This window comes from Herpailurus yagouaroundi, unplaced genomic scaffold (genome assembly GCF_014898765.1).
Source record: "Herpailurus yagouaroundi ecotype Mexico unplaced genomic scaffold, PumYag 142, whole genome shotgun sequence".
In the NCBI taxonomy this organism is placed as follows: Eukaryota; Metazoa; Chordata; class Mammalia; order Carnivora; family Felidae; genus Herpailurus; species Herpailurus yagouaroundi.
Genome location: NW_024412397.1, coordinates 5970698 through 5987199, shown reverse-complemented (window position 1 = coordinate 5987199; position 16502 = coordinate 5970698). Strand labels below are relative to the sequence as shown.

The 16502-nt window shown below is 39.4% G+C and overlaps 1 protein-coding gene across 12 annotated transcripts in view; it reads right to left on the bottom strand.

Moving 5' to 3' along the window:
- NETO1 (neuropilin and tolloid like 1) overlaps positions 1-16502 on the bottom strand; it is a 129016-nt gene that overhangs the window by 17389 nt on the left and 95125 nt on the right. For 9 of the 12 annotated variants that reach the window (XR_005791489.1, XR_005791488.1, XM_040478575.1 and 6 more), the window contains 2 exons: positions 7782-7895; positions 839-1397 (listed from right to left, as the gene is read on the bottom strand). Coding sequence is in view for 9 of the 12 variants with exons in the window: in XM_040478575.1 (XP_040334509.1) it covers positions 839-1397; positions 7782-7895 (673 nt within the window). In the remaining 3 variants the exon portion in view is untranslated. Of the gene's footprint in view, positions 1-838; positions 1398-7781; positions 7896-15428; positions 15568-16502 lie in introns of those variants that run through there. The other 3 variants (XR_005791490.1, XM_040478580.1, XM_040478578.1) reach the window with 2 other exon arrangements.

Sequence of the window (16502 nt, the reverse complement as noted above, 5' to 3'; positions counted from 1 at the left end):
TTAGGTTTTAAGATGCACTAATGAATTAAAAAAGTATGTACATTCATAAAACAAACTCAATGCTAGTAAACATGCAAAATAAAACACATATAATTTGGATTAGGGGACTTAAAATCGATTTTTTTTTCTAAATTAAATTTTCTTTCCTCAAAATTTTTACTAATTTTATGGCTAATAATTCGATACAGATAATAGTATCTTTCTGTTAAAAGGAACATGAATTAAATGTTGCTACTATTTTTCTCTACATTTAAATAGAAATGTTTTGTATTTTAGCATACCATACTATTATATGCAATTTGTAACGTAAGCATTATGTGATCTGTAGAAAAAAAGGATTTCGGTAATTTCATTGTCATACAAAAAATATAATACATTATATTGCAAAATATGTTATTTTTAATTAAAATTATTCAACAAGATGGGTTAACCATCTTGGTAAGGCAATTACTTCCAAATATCATTTTTTATCTGAAAATATATTAAAAGTTGAGAGCGACATTTATGACCATGTGGATGCAAATTAGCAAGTCGTATTTATGATAGAAATTAAAACCCTAATCTGTGTAGAAGTAAATGTCATGTACGCGTGGGAATAAATGAACTATCTTTGGTCTGTGTGTGCTCACACACAAACACATGTGTACATAAACAGGGTTCAGGAAGCCTATGGATGACACGGGAAAGGAAAAGGAGGGGGAAAAAAATCGAGATCTTATGGTTTGAATCATTAACAAAAAGAGAGAGTGAAAAATGCAGATCGACTAGAACACAATATTCTTGGAGGCATTTTGGTCCTCAGGTTATAGTCGTCATCAAAAAATCTACTGATACTGACCGCTGCACGGCTTTGTCGTGTCGGGACAGCCTGTGACTCGTCGTGGGCACCTCCTCAATCTCGTCGATGTCACAGGCATCTGCGGCATCCTGCGAGTAGCTGTGTTTCATGACGAGGATATTTCTTCTGTTCATGGGCGGGATGAGGGGTTTGATGGGCTGTGGGGGCATCTCCGTCAAGACAGAAGCATCTCTTGTGCTGAGGTTACTGCGGCTGCCCTTCGTACTGGACACGTGGGACCCACAGTGGTGGTCGTGAACGCACTTGGAAGAGGATCTCCGCAGTTTGTGGTAGTTTTCAAAGTCCTCTGCCACATCTGCAAAGTCAGCTGTAGCTCCTGTCCCTCTGAGAGTGCATAACTCATAATGGGGAGGTTCAAACACCTCCTGGAAAACTGTCTGGTCAAAGTCCGATTTCCTTTGGACATATTTTTTACGAGGCTGTTTGATCTGCACAATGACAGAAATGATAATAAGGATGATCACAATGCAGGAAGTCACTCCAATGACAGTCCCACTGGTGTTGGTGAGCTGGTCCAGCAGGCTGGCTTTCCTCTTCTCTACAGGTTGAGGAGAGTGAAAACAACAAACAAAACAAGAAACAATCCACCGCGTATTAATATGGTAGTCAAGGCGCATAGGGAGAACTTTAATAAGACGTACGCTCAGCATGGGACTCTTACAGGCTTCGAGTGACAAAAACGAATCTTTAGAAACAAAACCTTTCTCTTTTCACAGGGGCCCTATCGTCCGGCCTTAGAGACAGCCCTCCCACTGCCCAGCACCCCTACTTGAAACATAAATATATGCGTGGAGAAGGTCTTACAAGACCTTCAGGATGACATTTGGGAATGGATTAGTAATGTTAAAAACGGTAAATTATTTTCCTTCTCATAGGTGTAAGGAAACATCCCAAACTCCACTAGTGGGAACGCAGACTTACCTATATGGTTTCGAATTTATTCCTGACATGGATAATTGAACTCAAAATAACAACAATATTCTGATATCAAAAGGTAATTCGATTTCATGACAGAAATTTCTGGAATGGTGGCATGATGTCTTCCATGGGCCTCTTCCCCAGTGAAACAACCATAACTCGTAAAAGTGATTTAAATAAATAAATATAATATATGTGCATATATATTTTTTGGTTTGGAAATTATCTGGAAATGTATCTGGAAATACTATATATATATATATATATATATATATAGTTTCTGGAAATTATCTTAATGGAAAGAGCAAATGGAAGTACATTTATTCAAGAAAATTTACTAAATTTCGTTAAGAACAGTGAGAGCCTGGCCTTTGAACCCATTTCTCCCAACCCCACCCCAATTCACCATGAGGGACACTTAGGGAGGTTTCAGACAACAGCACAGAGTTTCCTCCTCCTAAGCCTTCCCTTCTACAGCTGCAGTATCTCCCCAGGAGGAGCAAACCACTAGCATTTCTCACCACCCCCCTGAATCCCTAGGGCAGGTGCTCTATCCTAGGCAGGAGATGCTGAGTTGTCAAGGGCTCCATTCCTCCTCTCAGCCCCCACTGGTAGGATGGAAGCTCTACAGGAGGGCAGCAGGCTGGGAATGCTTGTCTCTGAGCACACTTGCCCAAGCTCACTCATAGAGTCTGTCCGTCTGCCTGGAGGGGCAAGCTGATAAGCCAGAGGTTACCACCCTCGGGCAGTACCCTATTCATAAAGTAGGGGTGTCACTCCAAGACAAGTAGGTCACGGCCCCTGCCTCCCTCCATCACTCAGAGCAGTAATGGAAACGTTTTGCCCATGAAGAGAGGTAAGTCAAGAACAGAGAGCGCCAGAGCTTTCCCCAAAGAACGTTTCATTGTTTGGAACAGTGTGGAGAAGTTCAGGCCTAGGGATCTCCAAAACAACAGACATTTTCTGGTAAGCGATTAAGAGGAGACGATCAAGCTCTTCAGTAGCAACTAGCCAGACCTGAGAACAGGTAGAAACTTAACGTAAAATGTCAGGAAAATAACTAATAATTTAGAATAAATCATAAAGGCCGAACTCAAAGACTAACCCCACAACAGAATAGAATTGAATTGGGTCAGACCTTGGAGCAATTTATACTCCTGGGAACTGTCCAAAATAACAGAGCAATCATTTGGCACTTGGTGGAGACTAACAGCTGGGTGTGATACCAACAAAGACACATAAACAGCACAGGCAAAGGGATGGTCAGAGAGCACCTTACTAAACCAGGACCATCTGAGACCATGGCATGGTCTCCGTGGAGGAATGTCAGGACAGACGTCACTGAAACAGGCCAGCCTGGTCTGTGCTCACAAACAAGTCAAGGAGAAAACAGAAGTAGCAATAAGCCCCGGGGAGGGAGGAATCAGTATCCAGAATTGCTACAGCACATTATTTAGCATGAAGTTTTCTTTTTTTATCTTCTTTTCTTTTTTTCAATGTTTATTCATTTTTGAGAGACAGAGACAGAGCATGAGCAAGGGAGAGGCAGAGAGAGAGGGAGACAGAATCCAAAGCAGCCTCCTGGCTCTGAGCTGTCAGCACACAGCCTGACACGGGGCTCGAACCCACTAACTGTGAGATCATGACCTGAGCCGAAGTCGGACGCTTAGCTGACTAAGCCACCCAGGCGCCCCTAACATGAAGTTTTCAACAAAATATCACAAGGCATGCAAAGAAACTGGAAAAAGCAATTCATACATGGGGGTTAAAAAGCCTTAGAGAGGGCCAAACAGCAGACTAGGCAGACAACGAGACAATGATTGCAAAGCGGTTGTTATAAAATATGTTCAAGGAACTAAAGGAAACAATGGCTAAAGGGGGTAAAGGAAAATATGAGGAGAAACCCTCATTGTATGCAGAACAGCAATGAAGAAACAGAAATTATGAGGGGCGCCTGGGTGGCTCAGTCGGTTGAGCGTCCGACTCCAGCTCAGGTCATGATCTTGCGGTTTGTGAGTCCGAGCCCTGCATTGGGCTCTGTGCTGATAGCTCAGAGCCTGGAACCTGCTTCGGATTCTATGTCTACCTCTCTCTCTGCTCTCCCCTGCTCACTCTCTGTCTCTCCCTCTTTCAAAAATAAATAGACATTAAAAAACTTAAAAAAAAAGAAACAAATTCTAAAAAAGAAAAAAGTGAAAAATCTAGAGTTGAGCGGCATGGTCACAGAAATAAAAACTGCATTTGAGTGACTCAGCAGTACATTTCAGCTGGACTAGGAAAAGAACAGCAAATGTGCAGATAGGTGAAGGAACATTATGCAATCTGAAGAAGACTAAGAAAAAAGGATGCAGGAAAGTGGGCAGAGCCTCAGAAAAATAAGACAAGCCATCAATGGCACCAACATCATGGGATGGGAGTAAAGAAGGAGAGAAAGAAAGTGCAGGACAATAATCACATACATAAAGGGTGAGGACTTCCCAAATCTGATGAACAAATCTAAAATCCAAGGATTTCAGCAAATTCCAAGTAATAAATGAATTGAGACCCACACTCTGACATATGAGATTAAAGATGTTGAAACAGAAAATCTTGAAAGCAGCAAGGGGGAAGTAACTCATCACACAGAAAGGACTCCCAATCAGATTAACAGGTGATTTATCATCAGAAATCTTGGAGGCCAGAAAGCAGAGGGTCGACAAATTTAAAACTCTGCAGGCAAAAAACAAAACAAAACAAAAACTGTTGATCGAAATCTAATATCCAGCGTGACAAACTTTCAAAAATGGAGATGAAATAGACATCTCCAGGTAAATAGAAATAAACATAATTTAATGCTGAAAGAATTTACGGCAGTAAAGGAAATATTAAAGGAAATTCTTGGGATCGAAACCAAGCAACTCCAGACAGCAATTCAAACCCACGTGAGAAAAGTAAGTACAAAGTGAATTAAAGTGGCAAATAAACACTGCCGATAAAGGCGATCATATACATAACTACCAAGGACGGTATAGTTGAATATATATTCTGCATTCTTCCCTTAACTTTTTAAAAGAGTAATATCATATGCATAAAATTGTACTGTTGGGCCTTTAACTTATAATATATTTGGTATTAATAGTACAAGTGAGTTTAGTAGGAGCAAAACAGTCTTGGAATAAGGAAGTGTCATCAGATGGTAATGTGAATTCACAAAAAACAAAGGAAAGAATGAGAAGTGGTAAGGAGGAAAGGGTTATATAATGAATTATGTGAATACATACTTGCTCTAAAATTATATAAAGTAACAACAGTGATGTATTCTTTGATTTGTAACGTACATAAAAGTAATATGTACAATTGTAATAGGTAAGAAGGAAGAGAGAACAGACCTACAGAAACAAGGTCATTGGGATTAAATTAGTATAAACCTGCAATATATTTTGGAAAATTAGGCTATATGTTATAACCCCTAAAATAACCACTAAGAAAATAGCTCCAAAAATACATTAAAAATCACTAAAGGAATTCAAATGCTACACTGGAATATATTCACTCGGTGCAGAAGACAGCAATAAAGAAGAAAAGAGGAATAAAAAAACATGGGACACAGAGGGGAAAAGAAAGTACAATGGTCGATGTAAATCCAACTATATATCAATACCAGCATTGAAATATGAAGGGATTAAACAATCCAATGAAAAGGCAAAGGTTTTCAGAATGGATCAAAAAATGAGATGCAACTATATCCTGTCTATAGAAGGCATACTTTACATCCAAAGATATAGATGGACTAAAGGCCAATGTATGGAAAAAGATTGCAATACAAACTGTATTTATAAGAAATCTAGAGTGGATGTGCTAACATTAGACAAAATACTTTAAAGCAAAAAGTTATTAAAAACAAGAAGATCATTTGATAATGATTGATAAAAGGGTCAATCCATCAGGAAAGCACAATAATTTCAAACATGTACAGACCCAACAACTAAACTCAAAAATACATAAAATGAAAGCTTATAGAAGTGAAGAAAGAAGCAGTTCAACCATAATCATCAGAGGATTTTTTAAAAATAGATAAAACATGGTAGGAAATAAAAACAGAAATGGAAGACGAACACTGCTATCAGCCTACATCTATAGCACAATTCACCTAACAATGGCAAAATGCATTCTTTTCCAGGGCACAGAGAATTACTTAGAACATACTGTAGGTTAGTACATGAAACTAACTCCAATAAATTACAGGCATACCTCATTTTATTGCACTTCATCTTGTCCTTCACAGACATGTGTTTTTTTTTAAAAATTGGAGGTCTGTGGCAGCCCTGCATCGAGCAAGCCTATCAGCACAATTTTTCCAACAGCATTTGCTCACTTCGTGCCTCTATGTCACATTCTGATAGTTCTTGCAACATTCCAAAGTTTTTCATTATTATTACATTTATTATGGTGACCTGTTACCAGAGATTTGGACTCGCTGAAAGGATTGATGATGGCCAGCACTTTTTAGCAAGAAAGCACTTTAAAAAAATTTTTTTTAATGTTTACTTATTTTTGAAAGAGAGACAAAGCATGAGTGGGGACAGAGAGAGAGGGGGAGAGAGCAAGGGAGACACAGAATTTGAAGCAGGCTTCAGGCTCCGAGCTGCCAGCACAGAGCCTGACACAGGGCTCGAACCCACAACCCATGAGATCATGACCTGAGCTGAAGTTAGACGCTTAACTGACTGAGCCACCCAGGTGCCCCAAGAAATAAAGTATTTTTTTTTAATTAAGGTATGCACATTGTTTCTACAGACATATTGCTATCTCACACTTACTAGACTACAGAATAGTGCAAACAACTTTTATATGCACTAGGAAACCAAAATATTCGTTTGGCTCACTTTATTGCGGTGGTCTGGAACTGAACCCACAGTGTCTCTGAGGTGAGCCAATAACAACAATCAAACCTGTAAAGGTGTGATCCCCTCTCAAAAAAGAATGAATCAGAAATCAAAATAGTGATTCTGCCACTTGGAGAAGAGAAGCCTGAAAGCTCATAATGCATATCTGTTCACATTCTCTTCCGTCCACTCTCATGTGAAATAGTCCCTATACATGTGGGAACCAATCCCGTTAGACAAATAAAGCTTAGGACTACCAGTCATTAACAGTGCCGATTTAAGATTCTACTGCACAAATTACGTAATTTCCTATCCATCCATTCAGAAGTGGCTCCTTGAATAATCACCTACTCCCACCCTCAAAATAATTGAGAGGCTGGGCCTTTCTCACTACGTCAACCATGGCTAGGGCGGCGATGCCTGTCTGCTTCTGTCCACAGAAGATGGTTCAATAGACAATACTGGACTTTGAACATGAAAGAGTTCATTGCCTGTTCCTTTTTCTTTGCCAATCAGGTAGTATTGAATGTGAGTAAAAGAATATACCTGGCATTTTCAGGTAAAACACACAACATTCATAGCAAAGCCGAGGATTGCTATCCAAGTAAACAGACCTTTGTGTACAGGCTAGAGAAGGCAGCAGGGGCACTGGAAGGTATTTTCATGGGAAAGGAAGAAAAGCATTCAGGGAGCAAAATTGGAAGTCGAGCTAAGTGGCTGGGAGTACCTGAAAGCACAAATGTTCCTTGAACGCACTTGACCTCTAGAATGTGTGCTTACTATCCGACGAAGACATTGGAATAAGGGAGAGTTGCAGGCAGAGATGAAGGGCACCAGGTCTGATAGGAAAAACACACTGCACTAGAAGCTTCATTTCCTCTCCATGGCTCTGCAGGCTCTCATGAGATGTCTTTAATGAGCATCCCAGTGTTAAGGATACTCTACTACACATCAACGAATGAGGAAACTTCTGGTGAAAGCAAAGACTAAGGTTTACAAATGAAATGCCAAATACACACGAAGCTTGAGACAGTTCATAGACAGTCCATTTTTAAGTCTGATACATCCAAGCACTGTAATAAACTTCTTCCCCCTCTACGGGCAGAGGAATTTTGCAAATTTTAAGAACCGGTCTTTACCTTTACAATGATTTTCGTCCCAAGGATACACACAGTTCTGGAGTCCATTGCAGACCAGTGTATTGTTAATACACATGTTGCTATGGCAGAAGAATGTATTGCCTTCACAGGGAGCTAAAAATAAGAAGAAGAAAAAAAAAGCAAAGAAAAAAGTTATAACTGTGATTCAGTAGTAAATCACTCCGATTGCAAATCGAAAAACAAAAAGATGAGAATGATAATTTGCCATCAAATTGAGATAAACGATCCGACATTCCATTCTCAGGGGTTGCTATTGTGGTAATGATTTCCCATGTTGTGAACAGAGCTGGCCCTTCTCTAGATGTGCTTAGCTTATAAAACTACCACAGGAGGGTTTCCATGATAACAATGAAGTACATTATCTATATGGGTGCGTTCTTTTTTTTTGTTTTTGACTTGCTGCACATTCATTTAACGAAAATTAAGTGCCCACTACATGCATAACATGATGCTTTACACTGGAATTCTGTATGTACAAATTTAGTTGTATTATGCAAAAAGTCTTAATTTAATTAATTAATATTGAAATAATTTTGTAAAGCATATGTTTACAAACCACGAACGAAGAAAGTAGACATTAAGCAAATCTCTATTGCATTATTTGAACAAATGAACAAAACAAAAAATGTCAGGGAAATTCAGAACAAGAGAAAATTAATCCTGAACAACATAAGAAAAATATATATTATTCCCATCAACATGATGGATGAAATTAACCTACTTTCACGTATTTCACACATTCTAGTAACATTATGTTACAATGGTCCTGGTCCATGATCGCCAGATTACAATGCGCATTTAGGGTGCTGGGAGATAAAGGAAGGATACCCAGAAGGTATACAATACAAAGATATGAGAAATAGTACAAGTTTAATGTAGCAACGTATAAGGTTAGATAGGACTTCCATATTAGGAAAATACATTTCTTTTTTTTTATCAGAGTAATAGGATGTTTAGAAAAATCAGTCTCTAGGGGCACTTGGGTGGCTCAGTTGGTTGGGCGACCGACTTCGGCTCAGGTCATGATCTCGCAGTTTGTGAGTTCGAGCCCCACGTGGGGCTCTGTGATGACCGCTCAGAACCTGGAGCCTACTTCAGATTGTGTGTCTGCCCCTCTCTCTACCCCTCCCCTGCTCGTGCTCTGTGTCTGTCTCTCAATAATAAATAAATGGTAAAAAAAAAAAAAAGAAAAAAAAAAGAAAAATCAGTCGCTAGAGTAATACTGAATTAGGGATTATAGTTCACAGACCATGCTTTTAACTTCACAATGATCCCACATATCTTCTAAAATGTAATTTCTGTGTTTCATGTTTTTTTTTGTTCAGTAATTGTTCTAAGATCCTTTTAAGGATGAGTATCCTAGAAAAGCATATTAGATACAAAACACATAATTTACAGTGGTTAGAAAATCGATCAATAAAGATTTACTAATGATCAGTATTGTCTAAATACCACAGTCATGTTGTAATGATTTTCACACCTTCAAGACTATATATCAACAGGTATTTTAGAAAGTTACCCTTTTTAGGTACATTTGCTATATTAACCACAGTGTCAAATAATTTGCATAAGGCAACTTGGTGTATTTTAACACTCTTAGAGAAATCCTAACCAAAAAACAATACAAAACAAAACAAAATGAAACAAAACAAACAAACAAAACACACTCAAGTCTTGCAAATCAGAAACATGGTGAAGATGTAGCTAACTCAAGCAAAGGGATTCCTTCTGGCTCTCCACACCCTTCCCCCTATCCCGCTTCCAGAAGACTAGTTCCTTCTTTCCTCGGCTAGAGTTTGACTTTATGGTCTTAAAGTCTGGCAAAAGATTGAAAAAAAAAATGCAATAGTCATTTTCGGGGAAAAAACACGTTAAAAGGTAGAAAATACGTAGTAGTCATTTTGAAAAGGAAGTATCATGCTTAACATGGGCTAGTGCCTTGTTAAACATCATATAAGCCTGTTATAATATAAACTTTAATGATCTGATGCATTATCGCAAAAATCTGCTCTTTAGTATGGAGCTAAATTTAAATTTCTGTAGTCAACCGTAATGGCTCTTGCAGAACAGATATGGTCTGTTAAGCAGATAATGAATGTTGTCAAACTGTGCACACAGAACGAAAAGGAGTTTTCTGCGAGTGGAGTGGTTGCAAAATGTTTTAGTAAAAAACCATAAGAAATACACACGTCCTAAGAGACGCTGGTGGTACTGAAAACAGAGTTATCAGGGCACCTGGGTGGCTCAGTCGGTTACGCATCCAGCTCTTGATTTTGGCTCAGGTCATGATCTCACAGTTCTTCGTGAGTTGGGAGCCCTCATGTAGGGCTCTGAGCTGACAGTGCAGATTCTCTCTCCCTCTCTCTCTGCCCCTCCCCTACTCTCAAAGTAAATAAACTTAAAAAATGAAAATACACTTATCTGCCGAGTGAAGAAAACCTTTAAGAGAGCATAAATACTTACTTCCCTTCCAGGATGAGTTGGAAAAATTAGTACAGTTACTATTAAGTAGGATGCATTAGATTTTACAATTTTAAGTATGTGAATAAAAATGACTCTGCATTCTGTAATTGAACAAAGTACAATAGAATACTCGGAAGAGCACCAAACTGTGAATTCCAAATGCTCCAAATGCAGTCGTGTTTGTAGTTCTCCTGCTTCTTGGTTGTGAACATCTCTTCTAAACTACAAATCCAGGGGCACCTGGGTGGCTCAGTCGGTTAAGCGGCCGACTTCGGCTCAGGTCATGATCTCACGGTCCGTGAGTTCGAGCCCCGCGTCGGGCTCTGTGCTGACACCTCGGAGCCTGAAGCCTGCTTCGGATTCTGTGTCTCCCTCTCTCCTCTCTCTGCCCCTCCCACGCTCATGCTCTGCCCCTGTCTCAAAAATAAGTAAACATTAAACAATAAGTTTAAGAAAACCCCTAAAAACTACAAATCCATGTGCCTGTACCAGTTATGATTAAATACTGGCGATTTCACTGGTAACGGGATAGGCAATCCAGGACGGCCAATAAATCACATTCCTGACACACTTCTTTTCATCCAATGATCAGGCAAATGTGCCAGTTAACTGGGATCGTCTTGCTTTTTAAATTTTCTATTATTGCAGGTACTAGACTATCTTTTCTCTTACTTTTGCCAGTATTTACAGAATTGCTATGCAAACAAGAAAGATAAAAAAAGCAAATCTTGCAGCGGCTAAGAAACAAATGTGTAACAACTTACAGTCCTTGAACAAAAATAAATGTTGTTTCATAGACAACACCAAAAATACAACATAGTGGCTTCTGAGTGTTCTCGTTATTGTACGTCTGAATATTTCTCTCCTGTAAATGCAGATCTGCGGGGTGCCTGGGTGGCTCAGTCGGTTAAGCGTCTGACTCTTGGTTTCAGCTCAGGTCACGCTCTTACAGTTTGCGAGTTCGAGCCCCAAGTCGGGCTCCACGCTGCCAGTGCAGAGCCTGCTTGGGATTCTCTGTCTCCCTCTAGGGGCCTCCCCCCTCTCAAAATAAATAAACAAACTTAAAAAAAATAAATGCAGGTATGCAATGGTTCATCAAAGATTCCTATTTCTATCTCCTATTGAAAATAGCAACTTCCTGCCTCCCAAAGCAAGCTATGTTCTTCTTGTGTTTTCAAGGATGTCTGGACACACTCTGGATACCGACCTTACTTCCCATGACCCTCAGCACACTCCCGTTATCTGTGGCTCAGTGGCCAAACACAGTTCCTTCTCTCTCTCTCTCTCTCTCTCTCTCTCTCTCTGCCCTGGAATATCCTTTCTCCGTTCTGTTATCCAAATCATATCTGCACTGTATTATCTGTACAGTTTTGAAATACTATTCCAAGCTACCAAGAAAATTATCTTTTTCTTAAATCCTATTATACTTATAATTTTAAACAGAGCTTGGCGGTTAGCATATGCTTATCATCTTTCCCACATGTTCTTTGAGACGAAGGGCAATGCCTTCAAAAATTTTTCATTTTTAAGCTTTCATACGGTTTAATGCTCCTAGGCTTATGGTAAATATTCAACAGAGAGGTTTAATTGATTAATATTACCGAGCAAAAGGTTAAGTCCAGCCAGGGTGCTAGCTGAGTATCCCAGGAAACGGAAGACTCCAACAGGTGTGGTGAGTAGTGGAGAGCTAACCTCCATGCCATGAATGGTCTTCAAGGGCAGTCCGATTTGCGATATTCTCAGAGACTACAGCTCAGCGTCCTTTCCTTGGCTCGCTCACCATTGCTGACCCAGACACATCCTCCCAGTTGGCGGAGGACTGGTTCTGCTTAGAACTTCAGTATACGTTGCCAAAAGCTCTTGCCTTTTAAATACCAGCTTCCTTATTTCTTAAAATTATCTGGAAGAAGCTCAAGTGAAGGGTGGGATTCACCCACGAAAACGCGGCAGCTGAGGAAACAATCCTTAAGGTTCGGAGTACCTCACGCGCCCAGTTCCCATGATCAAAAGAGTCTACTTCTTTCTGGAAGGAGGTTTTCTGTTGTCAGCGGAAGAGCAAATACAGCTTCGCGTTGGCTTTTAGAAAAGACACAGGAGGAACTATTTTCGTGGCTTTTTGTCTCTGAACTGCTTTTAAAGTGTACTTAGTAACGATGACCGCAGCTTTTTTTTTTATTTTTTTTTTATTTTTTTTTCAACGCTTATTTATTTTTGGGACAGAGAGAGACAGAGCATGAACGGGGGAGGGGCAGAGAGAGAGGGAGACACAGAATCGGAAACAGGCTCCAGGCTCTGAGCCATCAGCCCAGAGCCCGACGAGGGGCTCGAACTCACGGACCGCGAGATCGTGACCTGGCTGAAGTCGGACGCTTAACTGACTGCGCCACCCAGGCGCCCCTGACCGCAGCTCTTTCAATCTCGCTTCGGTGGAAGGGTTTATGGAACCTCACCATTTCATTACCCAGATGCAATGCTAAGTATTTCATTTTAAGAAAAAAAAAAAAAAGACAAACTGAGAGTAGTGGAATATTCTAGTCGGCCAACAGAACGTCATGTGTGCAAGCACAGCGTTGCTCCTGATTTAAATCATTCAGGTAACAGAATGGATAGTCTGACACTGAAAAACGGGTCTTGCCTCACTGTTCCCTCCTCCCTCCTGCACCAGTACAGACGCATTCGGGCAACCAGTCTTTTTTTGTTGGTTGGTTGGTTTGCCTATGTAGGAGACTGCACGTTAGGATAAAGCTTCGCCTGTGTTCTGCAGAGACTTCACCACGGGATGGAAGGATCCCGACAATGCTACTGTGGGCAGAGCTGGGTCTCGGCTGCAAGGAGTGATAATCCCTGAGGATAGGCCCAGTTGTCACATCTGTAAAACGGGGATAAGGATAACACTTACCTAAGCGATTTAAGTACGCACAGAACTTAGGAGAGTGCCAGCCTATGGACACAAGCATTAGAACTGTGCATGCAGCTGCTCGGGCAGGAGCCGTCGATTCACAATGTCTGAGACTGAAACCCAGATCCATCACTTCCAGGTTGTGTGACCTTGAGCGAACGTGCCTCAAAATCCCCGAGTTTCAGTAACATCTATACAGGGGGCGAATCTTAACTACCACACACAGCTGTGAAAATTAAATGTGATCGATCTTTAAAACCTGTAACCACTGTTGTCCGAGGTACAGTAAGCACACATTAGCTCTTCTTGAATGACGGTAATAATTAGCCAAAATTAAATCAACCAATAAAACTAACGATGTTAGGGAGATACAGAATAGACAAGTTCGGTGACCTAATATTTCACATTTCCTAATTTGTGAAGTGAGGACGGTCATTCACAGAGATCTCGTCAACACCAAATAAGAATGCAGGCTGCAAAGAATGGAGCAGAGGTTTCACACATAACAACGTGCAATCAATAGACTCTAAAAAGAGGAGTTCTACACAGAGGTGTTTACCTTCTTGTGTAACAAAAAAGCATAGCTGTTCTTTAGCTAATACAACGTTGTAAGAGAAATAATATAATGAAACGGGTTGTAGCACATAGCTCTCTAAGCTATTACATGCAGGGGTGAGATTTAAAATATGTAACAATCAGTTCTTCATGGGACCCGACCAGGCAGATCCAATGGACACTGACCGCCACAGCTGGGTGCACAGCCTCAGCAACAGCCCAGTTCATACCCACTCGTAAGAGACTGGGGAATAAAGTCATGCATCATGAAACATCACTTCCTCAAAAACGTCCGGGGACATTTATCTTCGTAAATTTCCCTAGCATATCTTTCTCCAAGCTGTTATCTTCTACAACCTCCATCATTCATTTACAAACATCCCGTCCTGAGTGCTCAGCGGACAACCCCCGCTTGAGTGGTTTCAAGTTGCTTCTAATATTACATGAAGTAACGTAAGGGTAGGTAATGCAAATAATGAACCTCACAACCTGTAGAAATGAAGGTGTTTATCCCTCTCTCTCTCTCGAAAGCAATCATATGAATTCAGTAATGTATTTAAATGTGAAAAGAGTCACTAATACACCACAAATCTGAAGCTCCAAGCTCTTTGATTCTATGTGGCTCTAGTATTTACCTATAAAAAGGAAAAAAAAAAGTAAGTCTATATACAGTCTCCACTTTTTATAGGCAACTACACAATAAAGACAACTTTTTTTTTCTTTTTCAGTTTATTTATTTATTTTGAGAGAGACAGAGAGAGTGCAAGCACAGGAAAGGAAGGAAGAGAGGGAGAGAGAGAGAATCCCAAGCAGGTCTTGCATTCTCAGTGCAGGGCCCAATGTAGGACTTGAACTCGTGAAACCGTGAGATCATGACCTGAGTGGAAACGAAGAGTCGGGCGTTCAACCAACTGAGCCACCCAGGCCCCCCAAATTTTTTTTACGTTTGTAAGACACTTTTCTAAGATATGTTCAGGACATTCCTGAAACTGAGCCTTGCTAAGTTATTTAAAGATCTTGGGAAGTATATCCCTTTGCTATACCCATGCCCAGTGTAAAATATCACTTCAAGTTTTTAACTCTTTTTAAAAAAGAAACAGAAAATGGATTGTTTGCTCACTAACTTCAATAAAAGGAAGATTTTAACAAGTGTTTGTACTACTTTCCAGGAAGAAGGTTTAGATGTATGTTATGATATTCCTCGATTTGCAGGAAAACAAGACCATGAGGATAATATACATTTTCTAATTCCAAATCGTAAAGAGAGCTATTCAGACGCCATCTTGGAAGGCAAGAAAAGCGAGTGTGCAGAACAGATCGTGGTGTTTTGGTCCCACTATAAAATCAAGGTGTATTCTTTTGAAGTCTCTAGTGATCTTATAAACTGAGGTTTGGACAGAAGTGACAAGAGTGTCTGGCAACTGAGTGACACGATTTTCAGGACAGAGAAACACGACGCACAGATGCAGGTGTCGAGAATATCTACGGGTACCTTAAATCCAGGCTTGAAATTTCAACTTAAAATACCGTAAGTGAACATTTATCCAAACAGCTCATGATAAATTCTTTGGAAACACAAATTTTAATGCAACAATTGGCTCTAGCGGGAAGAAATGTATTGTGGATTAGTAAGATGAACTATGGTGCTCTTCCTTCCATACGTCAGCTTTTGGTGGACCCTTGTTCACAGAGCTCTTGTGCCACGAAGCCCGTTTAACTTTGTTTAATCCAGATGACTCCAATGTCATTAGTTTACCACTCGATACACAAACCAGAACAAAAGAAAAAGCTAAATCTTGAGAAGTCTTGCCCCAGTGTTCAAAAATTATGGTGACAGATTTCTTATTTCTGAAGGGAACAGAGAATAAGATGAGAAATTACTAAGGTATAAAGTTAGGTGAGAAATGAGGACACAGATCACTGTAAATTATAAAGCCTCACGCACAAAGATACATGTGGAAAATTTTACTGGAAATAAAGCCAAAATGGTGACAATGACTCTTTGTAGGATATTCACAAGTTACATTTAGCTTTTATTATAAATAATATGTAGATATATATATATAAATGTATATATATATAAAAATATATATTTAGCTTTTATTGTAAATAATATGTAGAAATATATATGTACACACACACACACATATATAGTAATTGATAAAAATCTTTTAACTTTTCATGAAAAAAATAAAATAGTATTCTTAAAAATCTATTTTGTCTTTCATATTTTAACTAGTAACATAGTAGTTTTCACATAACATCTATAACTTATTACATATTTAAAGCTAATGAGTGAACTTAGTATTTCACTAATTCACTCCCTTCTTTTGGGTTGTTTTGAAATCCTCACATGTTCCCATTCTCACCACTAGGTGGCGAGCATGCACCAGATTTCCTGAAATAGCATTTGACTCTATTCTGATGTTGAAAATCCTACATGCATCTGAGACATTTATGCCTATATGTTGCTGATCTGTAAGAAATAAAAACTTCAGTAGAGACCACAAAAATAATTTTGAATATATCTGAATTAGGTAAGGGATGATGAGAGAAAGAATAGCAGTCACAACACTAAGTGTAAAGAAAACTGCATTTAAAATTTTAATAAAGAATCATAAAACATATCCGCTGTAATGTTAAAAGTCTATTCACGAACATTTGATCATTCTTCAGTATTGTGCCACATGTTTATAAATTTTGTTCCCTTTTGGTAATTAATTTTTTTTAACTTATAGTAACTTTTGTTAATGCCAAAGTCACTAAAATTCCTTCTCACTTAT